The sequence below is a fragment of the Triticum aestivum genome, chromosome 5D, assembly GCF_018294505.1.
Source record: "Triticum aestivum cultivar Chinese Spring chromosome 5D, IWGSC CS RefSeq v2.1, whole genome shotgun sequence".
NCBI lineage: Eukaryota > Viridiplantae > Streptophyta > Magnoliopsida > Poales > Poaceae > Triticum > Triticum aestivum.
This window is the reverse complement of record NC_057808.1, coordinates 18319935-18333556: the sequence shown is the minus strand read 5'-3', so window position 1 is coordinate 18333556 and position 13622 is coordinate 18319935. Positions and strand designations below refer to the sequence as shown.

General features: G+C 42.8%; 1 protein-coding gene and 1 long non-coding RNA gene across 13 annotated transcripts; one reads left to right on the top strand and one right to left on the bottom strand.

Moving 5' to 3' along the window:
• Nucleotides 1–138: 138 nt before the first annotated feature.
• On the bottom strand, nt 139–4385 carry LOC123119157 (CBBY-like protein). Of its 3 annotated transcripts, none has more exons than XM_044538862.1 (11): nt 4061–4385; nt 3261–3321; nt 2910–2973; nt 2642–2690; nt 2381–2449; nt 1800–1861; nt 1288–1368; nt 974–1128; nt 798–879; nt 573–716; nt 139–498 (listed from the first exon to the last, which is right to left on the bottom strand). In XM_044538862.1, exons 1-11 carry the CDS (start codon nt 4268–4270, stop codon nt 396–398), a joined length of 1080 nt encoding a protein of 359 aa, XP_044394797.1. In that variant the 5' UTR covers nt 4271–4385; the 3' UTR covers nt 139–395. The 3 variants fall into 3 exon arrangements, with proteins under 3 accessions (XP_044394797.1, XP_044394798.1, XP_044394796.1); XM_044538863.1 differs by having other exon boundaries at nt 3276–3321; XM_044538861.1 differs by having other exon boundaries at nt 3272–3321; nt 4061–4384.
• A 2687-nt stretch (nt 4386–7072) lies between these two features.
• LOC123119158 (uncharacterized) lies at nt 7073–12534 on the top strand. Of its 10 annotated transcripts, none has more exons than XR_006458481.1 (6): nt 7078–7161; nt 7786–7913; nt 8459–8523; nt 8923–8934; nt 9218–9292; nt 10095–12534. It is a non-coding gene; the product is annotated as an uncharacterized lncRNA (long non-coding RNA). The 10 variants fall into 10 exon arrangements; XR_006458474.1 differs by having other exon boundaries at nt 8895–8934; XR_006458477.1 differs by lacking the exon at nt 7786–7913 and having other exon boundaries at nt 7073–7161; nt 10095–12486.
• The last annotated feature ends 1088 nt before the right edge of the window (nt 12535–13622 follow it).

Below are 13622 nucleotides of genomic sequence, written 5' to 3'. Positions count from 1 at the left end.
GTATACAACGAAATGCTAAGGCTGACGACATAGACCAACAATGCCAGAGGAGGAACTCCGTATAAATATACAGGGAAGATCCAGATCCTCTGCTATCGTGATGCAATAAGTAAGGTAGATGGCAAGGACTCAGTCAGATGTATATATGAAGGCATAGAACAAACTCGTTCGAGTAACAGTACAAATGTTCAATACTTCACGGGTACAATAACAACAAAAAAACAACAACAAAGCAGCTAGTGCTTATTGTAACTTTCTGCCGCAAGCTCGGCATTATGTAAAGCCTCGTTTTGCTAGCTCGGGTTTAAATCAAGCCGCGTTTCGATCATCACGAAGTCGGTCGGTTACAAACTGATGGCAGGGAACTCACATCCAATGCCTAGTTTACAAAGGTACTAGGACCACCTCTTGCTAAGTAGTTTTGATACTGTTAGGTCCGTATCACCGAATCCATCCATGACGGCCTTCGCGGAGTGAAATTCTGCTCTAGCAGTTAGGCTGGGAAGGGCAGACAGAAGTAAGATAACAAGCAACATAATTCAGTACTGACTACTGAAGATGAAATCAGTCACCTGCTTCGGACAACTATGCACGGCATGCCAATGCGCTCAGCTGCGATGACGCTGGGTTGGCTACCCGCTACAAGGATGCAGTTTTGTACATCGCATCCCACATATTCGGCCCCAGCTCGCAGCGTGGCTATTATCTTCGCGGAACTGAGTCGTGATTGAACAGTGAATTCCAGATATATTACTCCAGTGCAAGAAAATAATGCTTAATCCGCGGATAGTATTAACCTTTTAGATGCTGTGTTAATGTCAACGCTGAGTTTTAGAAGTGATGCAACCTCTTCTGCTATCCTCTGTTTCTCTGCAGAAGCTGTCACAACCCAGCATATGGAAATAAGTTTGCATGGCACTAGCGCTGCTAACTAGAAACAAGAATGCAATTGCTCTAATTAGTAAATGCTCACCAGCCTTTTGTACTTCCTTGGTAAGTTGTTCATCCAAACTGGAGGCAACTCCTTCACCAAGAACAAGCTGCCCATAAAGGCTTCTTTCAACCTCCTCTTTTCCAACAATGTTTAGTTTTGACGTTCTCTCAGGGCCTAACTTTTCAACTATTGATCTGCAGTGCGAAAAGAAATCCACAAACAGTGTTTACTGGATATCATTACCATGAACACAGTGCCAAGCTTACTTTGAAACAAATGCAAGTGTTGACATGGAAAACAATTCTCCCCAAAAAAGAGATATAACAAAAGAGCAAGTAAACATTACACCAAACCTTGAAATCTTCTCTCCATTTCTGCCATACGTTGCCAATATGGCTACAGGCACACCCTCACTAAGTGCATCATCGATGAACCTTCAAATTATTTTCATACACAATATCAGACATCAGGTAACTTAACGTCAAGGAAAGAGTCATTCATAGAGCAAACACAAGGCACATAAAAGAGACAATAACTGCACAAATGAATACATAACATAGTAGTAGGGACAGAAATTATTTATTGACATTAAAGCATGCTGAATGGGTAAGAACATGCAGAAACTTTTGAGTATATGTGTTATGACTACGATCCCTTATTGCATATAACAGCAAACCCCTCACACACGATGCAATTTATTTATCCAATGACGGAATTTTGCAAGGCGGAAAAAGAGCTCATGGCTTCTTACAGTTAATTTGTGATATCCTGAAAGTGCTCATCAATCATAACTCAAACTCTCTTGGAACTCTTTCTCTAGAAGGGTTTGCAACAAATATAGATACACAGGAAACAGTAAACATACTTCTCAACTCCAGGACGCAGTGGTAAGTCATCAGAAGCAGAGAGCTTCTCCAAAGCTTTCAACTATGAGAAGAATAAACCGATTAGCCTTTTAGTCTGATGTGTAAAACTAAACTCATAAATTGGTTCAAAATCAAACTGTAAATTAGATCATGAAAGGACAGAAACCCTTTAGCCATTTCGGTCTCGGGTGTAAAATTAAACTCATATATATTCAAGAATCGTAAATTAGAAAGAAAACATAACACGGAGTGCATTGAACAGGAAATAAGTACTTTAACCCTGTTTTAAGGGTATTATATAAATCCAGTGCCTCCTGGAGTCCCAGTTGTAACATGTAAATATCTGTTTGCTACCCACCTTCCTTAGCAGAACTAAGGATAATATTCCCATGACAATGATGATATTGACTGAATACAGTTAGTTCTAAACATGAAACGAGGTGAATCACATTTGCAAATTTTAGTGCGAATCAAGATAGTAGCCTATGATCAAAATTTTAATACCAGGCTGGTGATATTTCTAGATGATAATGCATAGAGTAAAGCTGCTAAAGAATGGTTGGTAAAAGTATATATCTACCTTCTCACGAAGAACACTTTTTGTAAATGACCCTTTCTCACTAGTTGGCAGAGATGTAGGCCAGCCAATCTGCATCAAATTGGGAGAAAGGTGGAGATGAGTATGCATTTATTTCCAATGTTTCCATCCATCAGAAAATGTAATTAGTCAGGTCCACAATACTATGTTACAATATGAACAGTTATGTTGTACAGGAGAAATAAATAAATAAATAGTCCTATTTAACCAAGTAGGGAAGTTGGGAGAAGAAACAGAGGGTACCCTGTCAAAGAACAGCACCAGCATCCTTTCCTCGTCACCACTAGATTTCCTAGAAAACTATGAAGGTTTAGGAAAATAAATAAAAATATGGATAAAATGGGGACAAATTCACATGCAGCCTAGTCCAAACATGTTTATAAAGGAGTGGATAATAATCACTAGAAGCCACAGAATGGAACAAATAGAAGAGGGAAATATTAAAATTAGTGATGTCAATGGTCAACCTGTGATACTCAGGTTCTATGAGGCTGAAGAATTCAATACGCACCTCACTAAATCAGCATATATTGGCTCTGTCCAATTCGCACAATCCAAGCCAAGATTTTGAAATGCTGATGGAAAAAAATGTTGGATAGCGTTAAAACAAGATGGCCAGTAAGAACGACACAAACTTGCCCTTGCAAGATTTCTATTGTGTTAAACTCCTAGTCATACAGGTTTGATTCTACAGAGAACAGTTTTTGAGTAGGCAAATACTGCACGCTAATGCTGCCACATTGTCTACTCATTTCATGTTTTCCACTTAAATGTTGGCATGGCATAGGCTAGAGAAAATGAAGTATCAAACAAATTGAATAGTACTACTTGGTAAGGGCGTAAAGCAAAGATGTATATTTACATTGTCCGCACCTACATTGAAAGCTTGGCGGTAGCCGAAGCGGTAGACATCTGCAAGAACTCTGGAAGAAGATAGAAACACAGTATTCAATCAAAAAGCACAAAAGGGACATACAGATTACCAGTACACGTCAGGTAACAACAAACAAGTTATTACTACATGGCACGATAATAGCAAAAGTCAGTACTGGAATACAGCCAAAGTTAGTACCGGAATACCACAAACTGTTTAGCTGCCATGAATAGGTGAACCCTACAGGCAACACATTTCCTCAGCAGAATAAAGCTAATGCGAAATTGCTAGTATGTGCATAAAGAATGAAACATGGCGCATTTTAAATCGATGTAATACCGCAATCACAGTAACAAGATACGTCGTCGACTTCTAGCCTCAGGAGAACTTGTAACTCCTGCATTTCTCTACATTTACAGAGTAGCTCTACCCCATGATTCCTACTTTATCCCTGTAGCCAGATGACTAGATGGGTAACAGCAACCTCTGCAGCTACAGCAGTACCAGAAACTAGCCATGTGTCCAGAAACTAGTCTTCAATGGGGATAATTCCTGCATTTTTCTACATTTACAGAGCAGTTCTATCCCATAATTCCTGCTCTGTCCCTGTAGCCAGATGACTAGATGAGTAACAGCAATATCTGCAGCTACAGAAACTGAATCAATATGTAGCAAACTGTACTAATCTGTGATACAGAAGCAGAGCAGGTTACACTTTTTGGGGATCCAAGGAGTGTTAGAATCCAAGAGCCAATCAGCAAAAAGGCAGGATTTTGGGGGGTCCTGACCCTTCCACTTCGAGAAGCACGGCGAGCCCCGGCTCGGCGGAGCCTCCCGATGGCGGGGAGGAGCACCGGAGTGGCATCGGCCGGAGACGGCGGGCTGAGCTCGGGGAGGCGGCCGCGCGGAGAGGGAGCCGGGTGGCGCTGGAGGAGGCGTGGAAGGAGGAAGGGGTCTTCCCGGGGTCCGTCGGGGGCGACGCCCGGAGCATGAGGCATCGGGCGGCGGCGGCGGCGGCCATGGCGGCGGAGGTGCGAGGCGAGGCGAGCTACCTGACGTGGAGATATTTGTTCGGTCGGACACTGGACTCGTGGACCCAACGTCAAGTGGAAGATATGCTCCAACTGAATTCCATTTCCTTTTTTTCCTTCTTCTTAGAGATATATGGTCAAATAGTTTGAAATGTGCTCAAATTTCGAATACAAAAGCTAATTTTATTTGTGTTTCCAAATTTTCAGATAACAGGCTCTACATCACAGCTAACCGAAGACAATTAAACACTACAAGAGCGAGTAACCGCGATGTCCACGTTCCTTTTTACTGTGCCAGCGATAGAAAAAAAAACATGAGACGGGTACATAACAGATCGAAAGCACTTGGCAAGACCTAGCCCGGGCTCTCGGCGCGACCCCCATCTCTTGACGCCGCCGCCGCCGCCGCCTCCTCTCCTCGCCCTCGATTCTCCTCGCGCCGCCACCGTCGTTCTGCCTCCGCGTCTGCTCCGAGCCCCTCCTCTTCCCCGTGCCGCCGGCCTCCTCCTTTGCGTATCTCCTCGCCGGTCGTCGCTGCAAGTCTGCGCCTCCCCACGGCCCAGACAGCAAGGCGGGCGGGCGGCGCCGCGAGGTCTCGTCCCGAGGAAGCCGCAGTAGGACGAGCACAATCCGACGAGGTCGATGAGGTCGTCGGCGCCTCCTCCGCTCCGGGATCGAACGGGCTGGTGGACAGCTGCGCGGCTCTACGCCCTCCTCGACCGAGGGCCGCCGCCGTCAACATTGTGCAGGTAGCTCCTTTCCTTTCTCTTCCCTTGTATCTCTCTCCCTTTGTCTCTTCTTCTCTGGCCATGAACATCTCTGAACGTCTGCCTTGCCTTGGTTCTGGCTAGTGCTTAATTTGTTTTTCACGTATTCATGACTGAAGAAGCCTCCGTACTCATGTATCTGATTTTGTGTTCTGGACTCTGGTCCTTTCTCTGTCATTCATTTTGAACATGTATATGAAGTACTAGCTAGATGTATTAATAGATATATGTTGGACCTATGATTTTGTATTACCTGGATGGAAATTCTTCAGCATGTGTCACTCGTCAGATATTGCTAATGCAGCATGTGGATGGCAAACCTTTATCTGATCTTGCCAATCATCAAATATTTCAGAGTTCCCTGGCTAGTTGTTGCAGTCACAGAAAATGCTTTATGTTAGGGCTGAACTGAAGTTCATTCTTTGCTGCCATGTGTCACTGAAACTTAGCAGCAACCATGGAGCAAGCTGCTCAATTGAACTCATTATATGCATTTGCTAGGCCTCATCTTGTAGGACCTGCGTGAAGAAACAGTACCTGAAAGAAACATGCCAATTTGACTATGTATGTGTCCTCTTATTTATTTATTTAGTGTCTCAACTGTTCGTACATCCTTGAAGATGTATGTATTGTTCTTGACTATTGTATGTTCCCTTCCTTAGTTAAACTGAATATCAATGCAAAAAAAAAAAGTTAAAATGAATATATAGGCATGATTTTTGAAAATTCTGTCCTGACCGAACTCTATGCGTGTACAATATTACACAGGTGCGGTTGTAGTGGCCGGGCAAGACGAAGAGAAGCTGCAGCGGCCAGCTGCAGGGTGGCCTCGCCGGAAGAGAGCGCCGATGGCCATGGACGACACGGAGCCCTCTTCTTCGCCAGCACTAGCGGCGTCAGGGGCGGTGAAGGCCAGCAGCTGCGGACGCCGTACGACCATGGCCCGGCACAGGCAGCCATCTCCGGCCATGTCACGCCCAGCCCTGCAACATCACGTCGGCGGGGCATCGAGTTCAATGGCGATGGCAAGACGATCACAACCCTTCCTTCCTCCATTCCTTGCGTTTTAGTTTCTTTAGTTTATTAGTTTGCCTCGGTTTGGGGGAACTCCTATTCCTTTGGGCTCAGTTCACCTGTACTTCACATACGTACATAGATTGAACAGAGGGAGAAAGAGAGCAATTTTGCTAGAGACACACACATTGATATTTCAGCCAATCAATTATACGTGTATTATTGGTGGATTGCACCGTGAATAAAAACCTGATGGTCATGTTCAACATCAATCAAGAATTTAATTGAAGGCAGGGTACACACATTGATGGAAATGGATGCCTTTTTTCCTTTTCTTTCAGCTGTAACATATTCCCATCCGATGGATTTGGTTTTACTTCACTTGCATGCAAAGCCAGTAATTTGGTTTCAGAGAGATACCCAGTGAGTCAATTTTACCTGTGACTACACTAGGGCTCTGTTCTGTTCTACTACTCCCTTCGTACCAAAATATAAGACGTGAAATACAGTTTTAATTCAACTGCAAAAATGTCTTATATTTTGGTACAGAGGTAGTACTATGTTTCAGTTTTATGTTTCCAGTTATCTTATGTTGTTCACTATGAGAGAGGAGATTCAGGACCATGGTCCACCCGCTCTTTAATCCATTTCTTCCTGGATGGTGGAGATTGGGGCTTAATGCTTTGAATTTTTAAGTGCACATTTACACAAGTTACGAGGTGCCTGATGGTGTTGAAGTGTGCGCTAAGCTTTGTTCAGCTAATGAAAATCCAAATTATGGAGGATGTGATGATAGAGGTAGCGAAGAACACGACAAATAAAATAAATTCTTGCCGCCTTTGATACTCACATGATTACTTCCAAAATCCTATCCTAGCAAAGACCCGCCATATTTTACAGTCACCAATAAATGGCCATAGTGTTTCTCAATTCTTTTAGTGCCCGCCATCTGTTTGACGGTTTGCTCACCTCGCTTCCGTTTTGCTTACTGCAGATTGTCTCAAGGTTGAAGCTGGAGTCCAACTCTGAGATCCAGGGGAGCGACTAGCTCGTGGTCGTGGTGTCTAATTGCTGCAGGTATAGTCATCCTCCCCATCTCTCTTCTCATGCACATCTTCCTGATCATCATGTCTCTGAATCCCACATGTATGTTCTCTCTTCATTCACTATTCTTATAGGATTATTCGACAAGGAATCTCTTTTTCTCAAATATCCATAGTTCACAGGGACTGGTGATTGGTTAGCAAAACATTTGAACAATTTAACTGATCCTCATGATTGTAAACTGCATTATACAGAGCACCCTAACAAGTTTATATACGCCATCATTGAAGAGAATGTGATCAGCGAAGGAGTTTCCTTTAATTAAAATAAATTGGAATATAACTTTGATTTAGTAATAATATGCTCTTCATGATTTACTGTCATATGGCTTACAGCCTGAGGGCAGTGAGCACTTTAGGTTTCAAGGCCACTCTTAAGTTATTGCTGCCCTCGCCTAAAAAAATGCCCACATCCCAGATAGGTCAGTATTATTCAATTTCCACATGCTTCAACATGTACAGTGCACAGTTACTTAAAGAAGCAAACCCTTAGCTCAGTCTTACCTTTTGCTGTCAAATGTAGGAACTCCAAGCTAACTCATCTAACTTTCATGTAATTATTTTACGCGCATCTATTTGATTTCTTCTTTTTGTTTAGGGAAAGTTTTAAGGATCACTACTTCTGGATGCTTAATTGATGTTTTTTGTGTGGCAACCAAACGAGAGAGGATCCAATATCTATTACCTACATAGGAGACCAGATGGATCATATTTCACCATCTTCATGTATTTTGCTTCAAGCTCACTGTTATTTTGATTCAAGATATTTTCTCATTGTGATGGAAGATAGAAAAGGATGGTTGTAGAAAGACAATTATGTAACCTGGATAGTCTTTTTTGTCTTTGTTTGCATTGAAGCAATAATGTTCAATAGCAGATAGAGCTTGCAGTCAAGATACCACACAAATAGAATTCAGTTTTACTTAAAGGAGCTTGCCAACCTAATTTCGTTCTAGCCGTAGTTTCACACAGTGCAGATTTTGATTTGGTTTGCTTGAATGAGATTTGTAATTGTGATTTTTGTATTCACTATTCTATAGCATTGTCCTTTATCTTCGATCTAAGGAAAGCTCCATTTTCTGGTTTTTTTGGTTAACATAACTTCTCTGTTCTTATTTCTTCCATTTAGTGACCTGAATGTTTTTAATGAGATGATACATGTTCTTTTAGTCTTCTTGGTTAACTGAACTTCTCTTTTCTTTATGCTTGGCCACAATAATATTTGCCCATACTGACTTATTATTGCAAATGCTTTGTGCATGAACGAGCAGAAGCTGCATTGCATTCTATTGTGGGAGAACAAGAAGGAACTGGAGACAAAATTGGAAGACAACAGGTCTGTCCTCTGAATTTTTTTATTTGTACCAAATCTTAATAATTTGATATGTGTAAATGTTATGTCTTGGTCTAAACGCCAGTTGCATGTTGATATATAGCAGCGTTGTTTATTTTATACATTTGATTTCTCTTGTCATTTCAAATTTTCTATACTGAGTCCACCATCTTCCCAGCGTCAGTGAAAACCTACAGAGCTTTTATAATGTTCTGTGCCAATTTTATTTTAGAATTATACTTCCTTTCATGTTTGATGTTCGATGCTTAATTAGCATCTACTGCTCATGATTTGGACCTAATCGCTCTATTGTTTACCATCTCCTTCATATATGCGCGCATCGCTGTCCTCGCCTGTTTGTCCTTCCACCTCAGTCCAACCACTACTATGCTCTGCTTGTAGGCTACCATGGAGGTAATCCTCCCTCCATTAAGCCAAGGTGTTCTTTTCTTTTCTGGATGTGTTGCTGCCATGCTTACTGCTCGTGTATGTTGTATGTTAGCAAGTGGTTGTTATGTGAGTACCAAATTTCTGGTTGTTCATCGATTGCTGGTCTTGTTCATGTTTCTGTGCTCCGCCCATCATCGTGTGTTTGTGTGTTGTTCTTGGATTCCTACCTATATCGGTTCATTCACACTCATCAGGTGTTTTTATGTCTCCTTCATATGATGACCTGGATTTTTGTTTCTTTTCTCAGAAATTGCACCGGTCAGTTGATCATCGAGTTTGGTTCGCCGTTTCATCTGCTCAGTGTGTTGTCTCTGCAGTCCAGGTACGATTTTCAGCACCATTCTTGGCACTTCAGTTGGTTCTGCTTGCATTTCGTTTCTATGTTTCTGTTGTATGAAGTTTTGAGCAAGATTGTGGTGTGTTCTGGTATGAAGATTAATGTGAAATCAGATATGTTGTGTTGTGCACCATAAACTCAAGTGAACTTAATTGTGCTCCTTGCTGTCATTTGATATGCACTAATCCAGACAGGAACAACAAACACCATGCCAATTTTAGAACTGGTCCAGCAAATAGGCTGTTAGATGGATTGAACACCTACAGTGCTCAGATCAGATGTTCACGGTTATGATGTCGGTGTGAAGATAGGAAAGAGTAGCATAAAAAGGGTATGGATAAGGTTGTTTCTCACAACTAACGGTCTACTCTTCGCCCGAGGAAATCGCACTATTCTAATCCTGCACAAAGGCGATGATGGAAGAATAGTTTGCCACACTTAAACTAGCAGCTGTGTCAGTGCCATGCTTTTATAACAAAAATTTACAGTGTTGACAACTGCGTCAGACTCTGGTGAAAATAAAAATGATGCTTCTTTTGCTGAATGTCTGCAATTTTCTGAACTAAATCTAGGAATTTACCGAAAAAGGCTTTCGCCCCGCTTTATAGATAAATCAAACCACCATAGCCAGATGGTACAACAAGGTTCACCCACACACGCAAACAAAGTCACACAACACACAGTACAAAATGTTTTGCTGAGGGCACAGCTCAACAAGCCCTGGAAATAAACAAATAAGGCGGGTCAACCGCTAGGAATTTGACAATGTACCTTTTGTATTTTTCAGTGAGGAATTGAGTGTTGTCTTCATGACTAATGGTGAAGCAGTGACATTCAAAGTTTCACAGCCATCTGTGAAAGCATCAATGGCAACCACTGAGTGTTCAACTAAATCTGCAAGTTTCAACAGGCTTTACAGGGCATAACCTACAAACATGTGCACTCCCTTCTTCTTTGCCTGAATAATGTCGTACCAAGAGAGAGGCGTTTTGGGGCAGCAGTATTGAAGATTATATTTTTTTATGAACACAGGTGGATTAATTTTTTTATGTGTCATTTCCGTGCCTAAATTATCCGCTGCCACCAAATAGATTGCATAGCAATATATTCTATGTAGTCTTGGTACTGGGTTGTATATATGCTCTATATAGGCAATTATTAATCCAGATACACCCTTGGTCATCTGAAAGCTCACTCTGCCCCCTACGTCTGCTTGTGTTCATATTGTTGTACTTAGTTTTATGCAATAACACAACATAGTACAAACAGGGAAGTGAAAAGGGCGCATCCCACCTGACACTGCTTAGCTTCCTCTCAGGAGGCGCTACCGGGTGGCGCCCCAAGAACTAAAGAACTGGATGCTAAGGGTAAATGGCTTGCAGCAATCTGATTGGTAAAAATAAATAACTTTAATTTAGTAACTGGACCTTGTGCATACTGTATGTTTCATACAAAAAGTAAGTGAGAATTATGCAGTCCTAAGTATAAGAAAGCAAGGTTGGTCTACAAGTCGTATGGAGACAGAGGGTGTACCCTTAACAGTGAGAGAGAAAATAGTAACATTAGAAACAATACAGAGGAGCTAGGCCATACCATAGCCCTCTCCATGATGTATGCATACTCCCCTGAGCATCCAGGAAAAGTAGAACTCAGGTCCTTTTTCTCTGAATATATGAAACTGAAGTCTAAACATTTAGGCTTTCTCAATGTTGGCCTGGGGGTGTTGGGGGTTTGGCATCGTCCTCGAAGTGAAGGCGCAGCGACCTTGACTCCTTGAGTCGATCGCAACCTCAAGTGCTTTGCCATATACTCATCTTGATTAGTTGTTCCCCTACTTGTAATGACATCTTCTGTTCTCAACTAATGGTTCTGAGTCATTAACATATGATAATTTCATATGATTCAGTCAGCAAAATCGATTTTGCCTACTGAACTATGCTAATGATGGCATACATGACCCAGTGTACCAGACACATGCCAATGTGCATAATAACCAAGCTGAGATTAGGGACCCAACCAGTCACCTTAATGTGCATAGAAAAGATTGAAGGGCGCTGCCGTAGGAGGAAATCGACCCGAGGTCAGCCTCCCTCCCCTGTATGTTCTTGCCTGTGCATTTACATGTGACTTCCTTTGGTGGTGCGCAGCTGCTGGTGGGCCGAGCGCGATGTGCTGACTCTGCCCCGATGCTCAGGGACTGGACCAGTAGTGCTTGCATGGCATGGCTAGCATGGAAAATGAGGTGTCATTTTATGTCATCATCTTATTTTATTTTTCTGTCTTGCTCAGTAAAGCTTGCTTTTGTTAATTAGGCCAAAGCTTCCATCCCCTTTATAGAAGAAAACAAATAACTTGAGAATGAATGTGTGTGAACCCGTGTCAAAATGCATAAGACGCATCGAGGCGCTCCAGCAATACAAGTGCGCACACAGGTTCAAAACATGCCTGGAACCTTTATGATATCTTTACTTAACACATTAACTGGACTGTTATTTCACAGATAGCAAACTATTTGTTTTCTTTGTTATTCTTGTAAGATATTATTTTCTTTGCTATGCATTCCTCATGATTATTTTGTCTTCAATAAATCCAGCGCTAGGTTCTTCAAACTACAGCGTTCCTGAATAGTACAGTATGTGCATCACTTCCCTTAGAGTCCTTTGTTCTTAACAAATCTTACATATATTTTCTGATCTCATTTATGAGGAATTTTTAATATACGGACACATTTCTTACCGAGGATGTTCTAAAATCAAATTGTCACGGACGATCATTCTCATACTACTTTGAGGTTCACTACACAGAGAAGTACCTCCAGGAGTGCATTAACCTAGAACATGATGCATTGCCAATCAAGCTTGCAGACGGCAAGGTCTCCGTCATGTCTCGCCATCACAGGAAATGACAAGAGGACCACCATCACAACGAACTGGTCAGTTCCGTCATCACAAACATACATGAGGGTGACATCTGGGCCTTCTACTTCAGACGCAAGATAAGGCGTATCGTCAACGATCGCGCCTATCGCTTATAAATATAATCCATGTATATCGTGCTCTTGTATATTGAACCTTCTACCTCTGTCCCTTGCTTTACTTCTGATCATCTAGACATCAACATGGTACCTATGTGTTCGTATGTGTTCATCACCGTCATTAATATCCTCCCTTTCGCTCCTACAGCCGATACATTATAATTTGTTACTGATGGCCAATCATTACTGTCAAGCTTATGTGTGTAACAGGTACGATGGCCTATTTAGTAGCGCACCATGACACCTCAGGAGGCGCCAGCCGGTGGCGCCCCAGCCACTAGTTTCAATTATTGGGGCTACTTTTTGGCTCTAAACGCTGATACGATGCAAATTTGGCGAGGAAAAAAGGGGCACCGCAACTTCGTATTGGCAGAGAGAGAAACATTATCATCCATGAGAAACATATCCCAAATGCTAGCGCTCCAGCCGTCGATCTGACTGTGAAATCGTGCCAAATGGAGGGTGAGACGATGGTTTTTGTCCTCTTTCGTTTGTATCACATTTCTCCAGCTCGACTGCTTCTCCACAGCGCGCGATCAACCGCCGCCTCTATCAGAATCGGGTGACTTGCCGGCAACCGAGTGGGAGAGCAACAGCGTCGGTGCGACACCATGCAGGGGAGCGACAACGAGAAGGCCGAGCATGGAGGAGTCGAAAAGGTAAGGAGGGCAGGCTTACGCGCACTTGCACGAGGTGGCGGGGCAAGCTACTGGGGGAAGGAAGGGATGGAGACGGGAGGCTTCCGGCGTGCGGAAGGGAGGTGCGGGAGGCTACCGGCGGTCAGGGTAGGCCAAATTTTGTCCTCAATCCGCGCTCGCCTCGGTGCTAGCTCCCCATGATTATTTTCTAGGTTTCTCTAGAACCGGATCGTTGTAGAGGGAGGGAGAGGGGTGAATGTTGTGTGAGGAAGGGAGGTCGGTGTACGCGCAGGCCTGCACGAGGAAAGAGATAGCACGGGTCACCGAATCCCAACACTAGAGGAGAGTGAGGATGAAAGGGGGACGTGGTGCATGAGTACTACTTGTGAGTGCGTTAGGATTTTCTTAAAGAGGAGAGGATGATGCAGTACAGTACAAATAAGTATTTCTCTTAGTTAAGAACTAAGGTTATCAATCTAGTAGGAGAACCACGCGAAACCTCGTTAGCATAACCTACACACACAAAAATACTTGCACCCAACGCGATCAAGGGGTTGTCAATCCCCTCGGCGGTTATTTGCAAGGATCAAATCTCGTAGTGATAGATAGATAAAATAAAATAACAGTAAATAAATTGCAGCAA

Bases quoted from the DNA above. Each gene is read 5' to 3' on its own strand.
- LOC123119157 (XM_044538861.1), bottom strand. From the start codon at position 4,293: ATGGCCGCCGCCGCCGCCGCCCGATGCCTCATGCTCCGGGCGTCGCCC. The intron at 2,691-2,909 runs GTGCGTATTGAA...ATAGTTTTCTAG, and splicing joins ATATATGCTGATTTAGTGAG to GAAATCTAGTGGTGACGAGG. The intron at 1,862-2,380 runs GTAGATATATAC...TTCTTCTCATAG, and splicing joins AAAGTGTTCTTCGTGAGAAG to TTGAAAGCTTTGGAGAAGCT.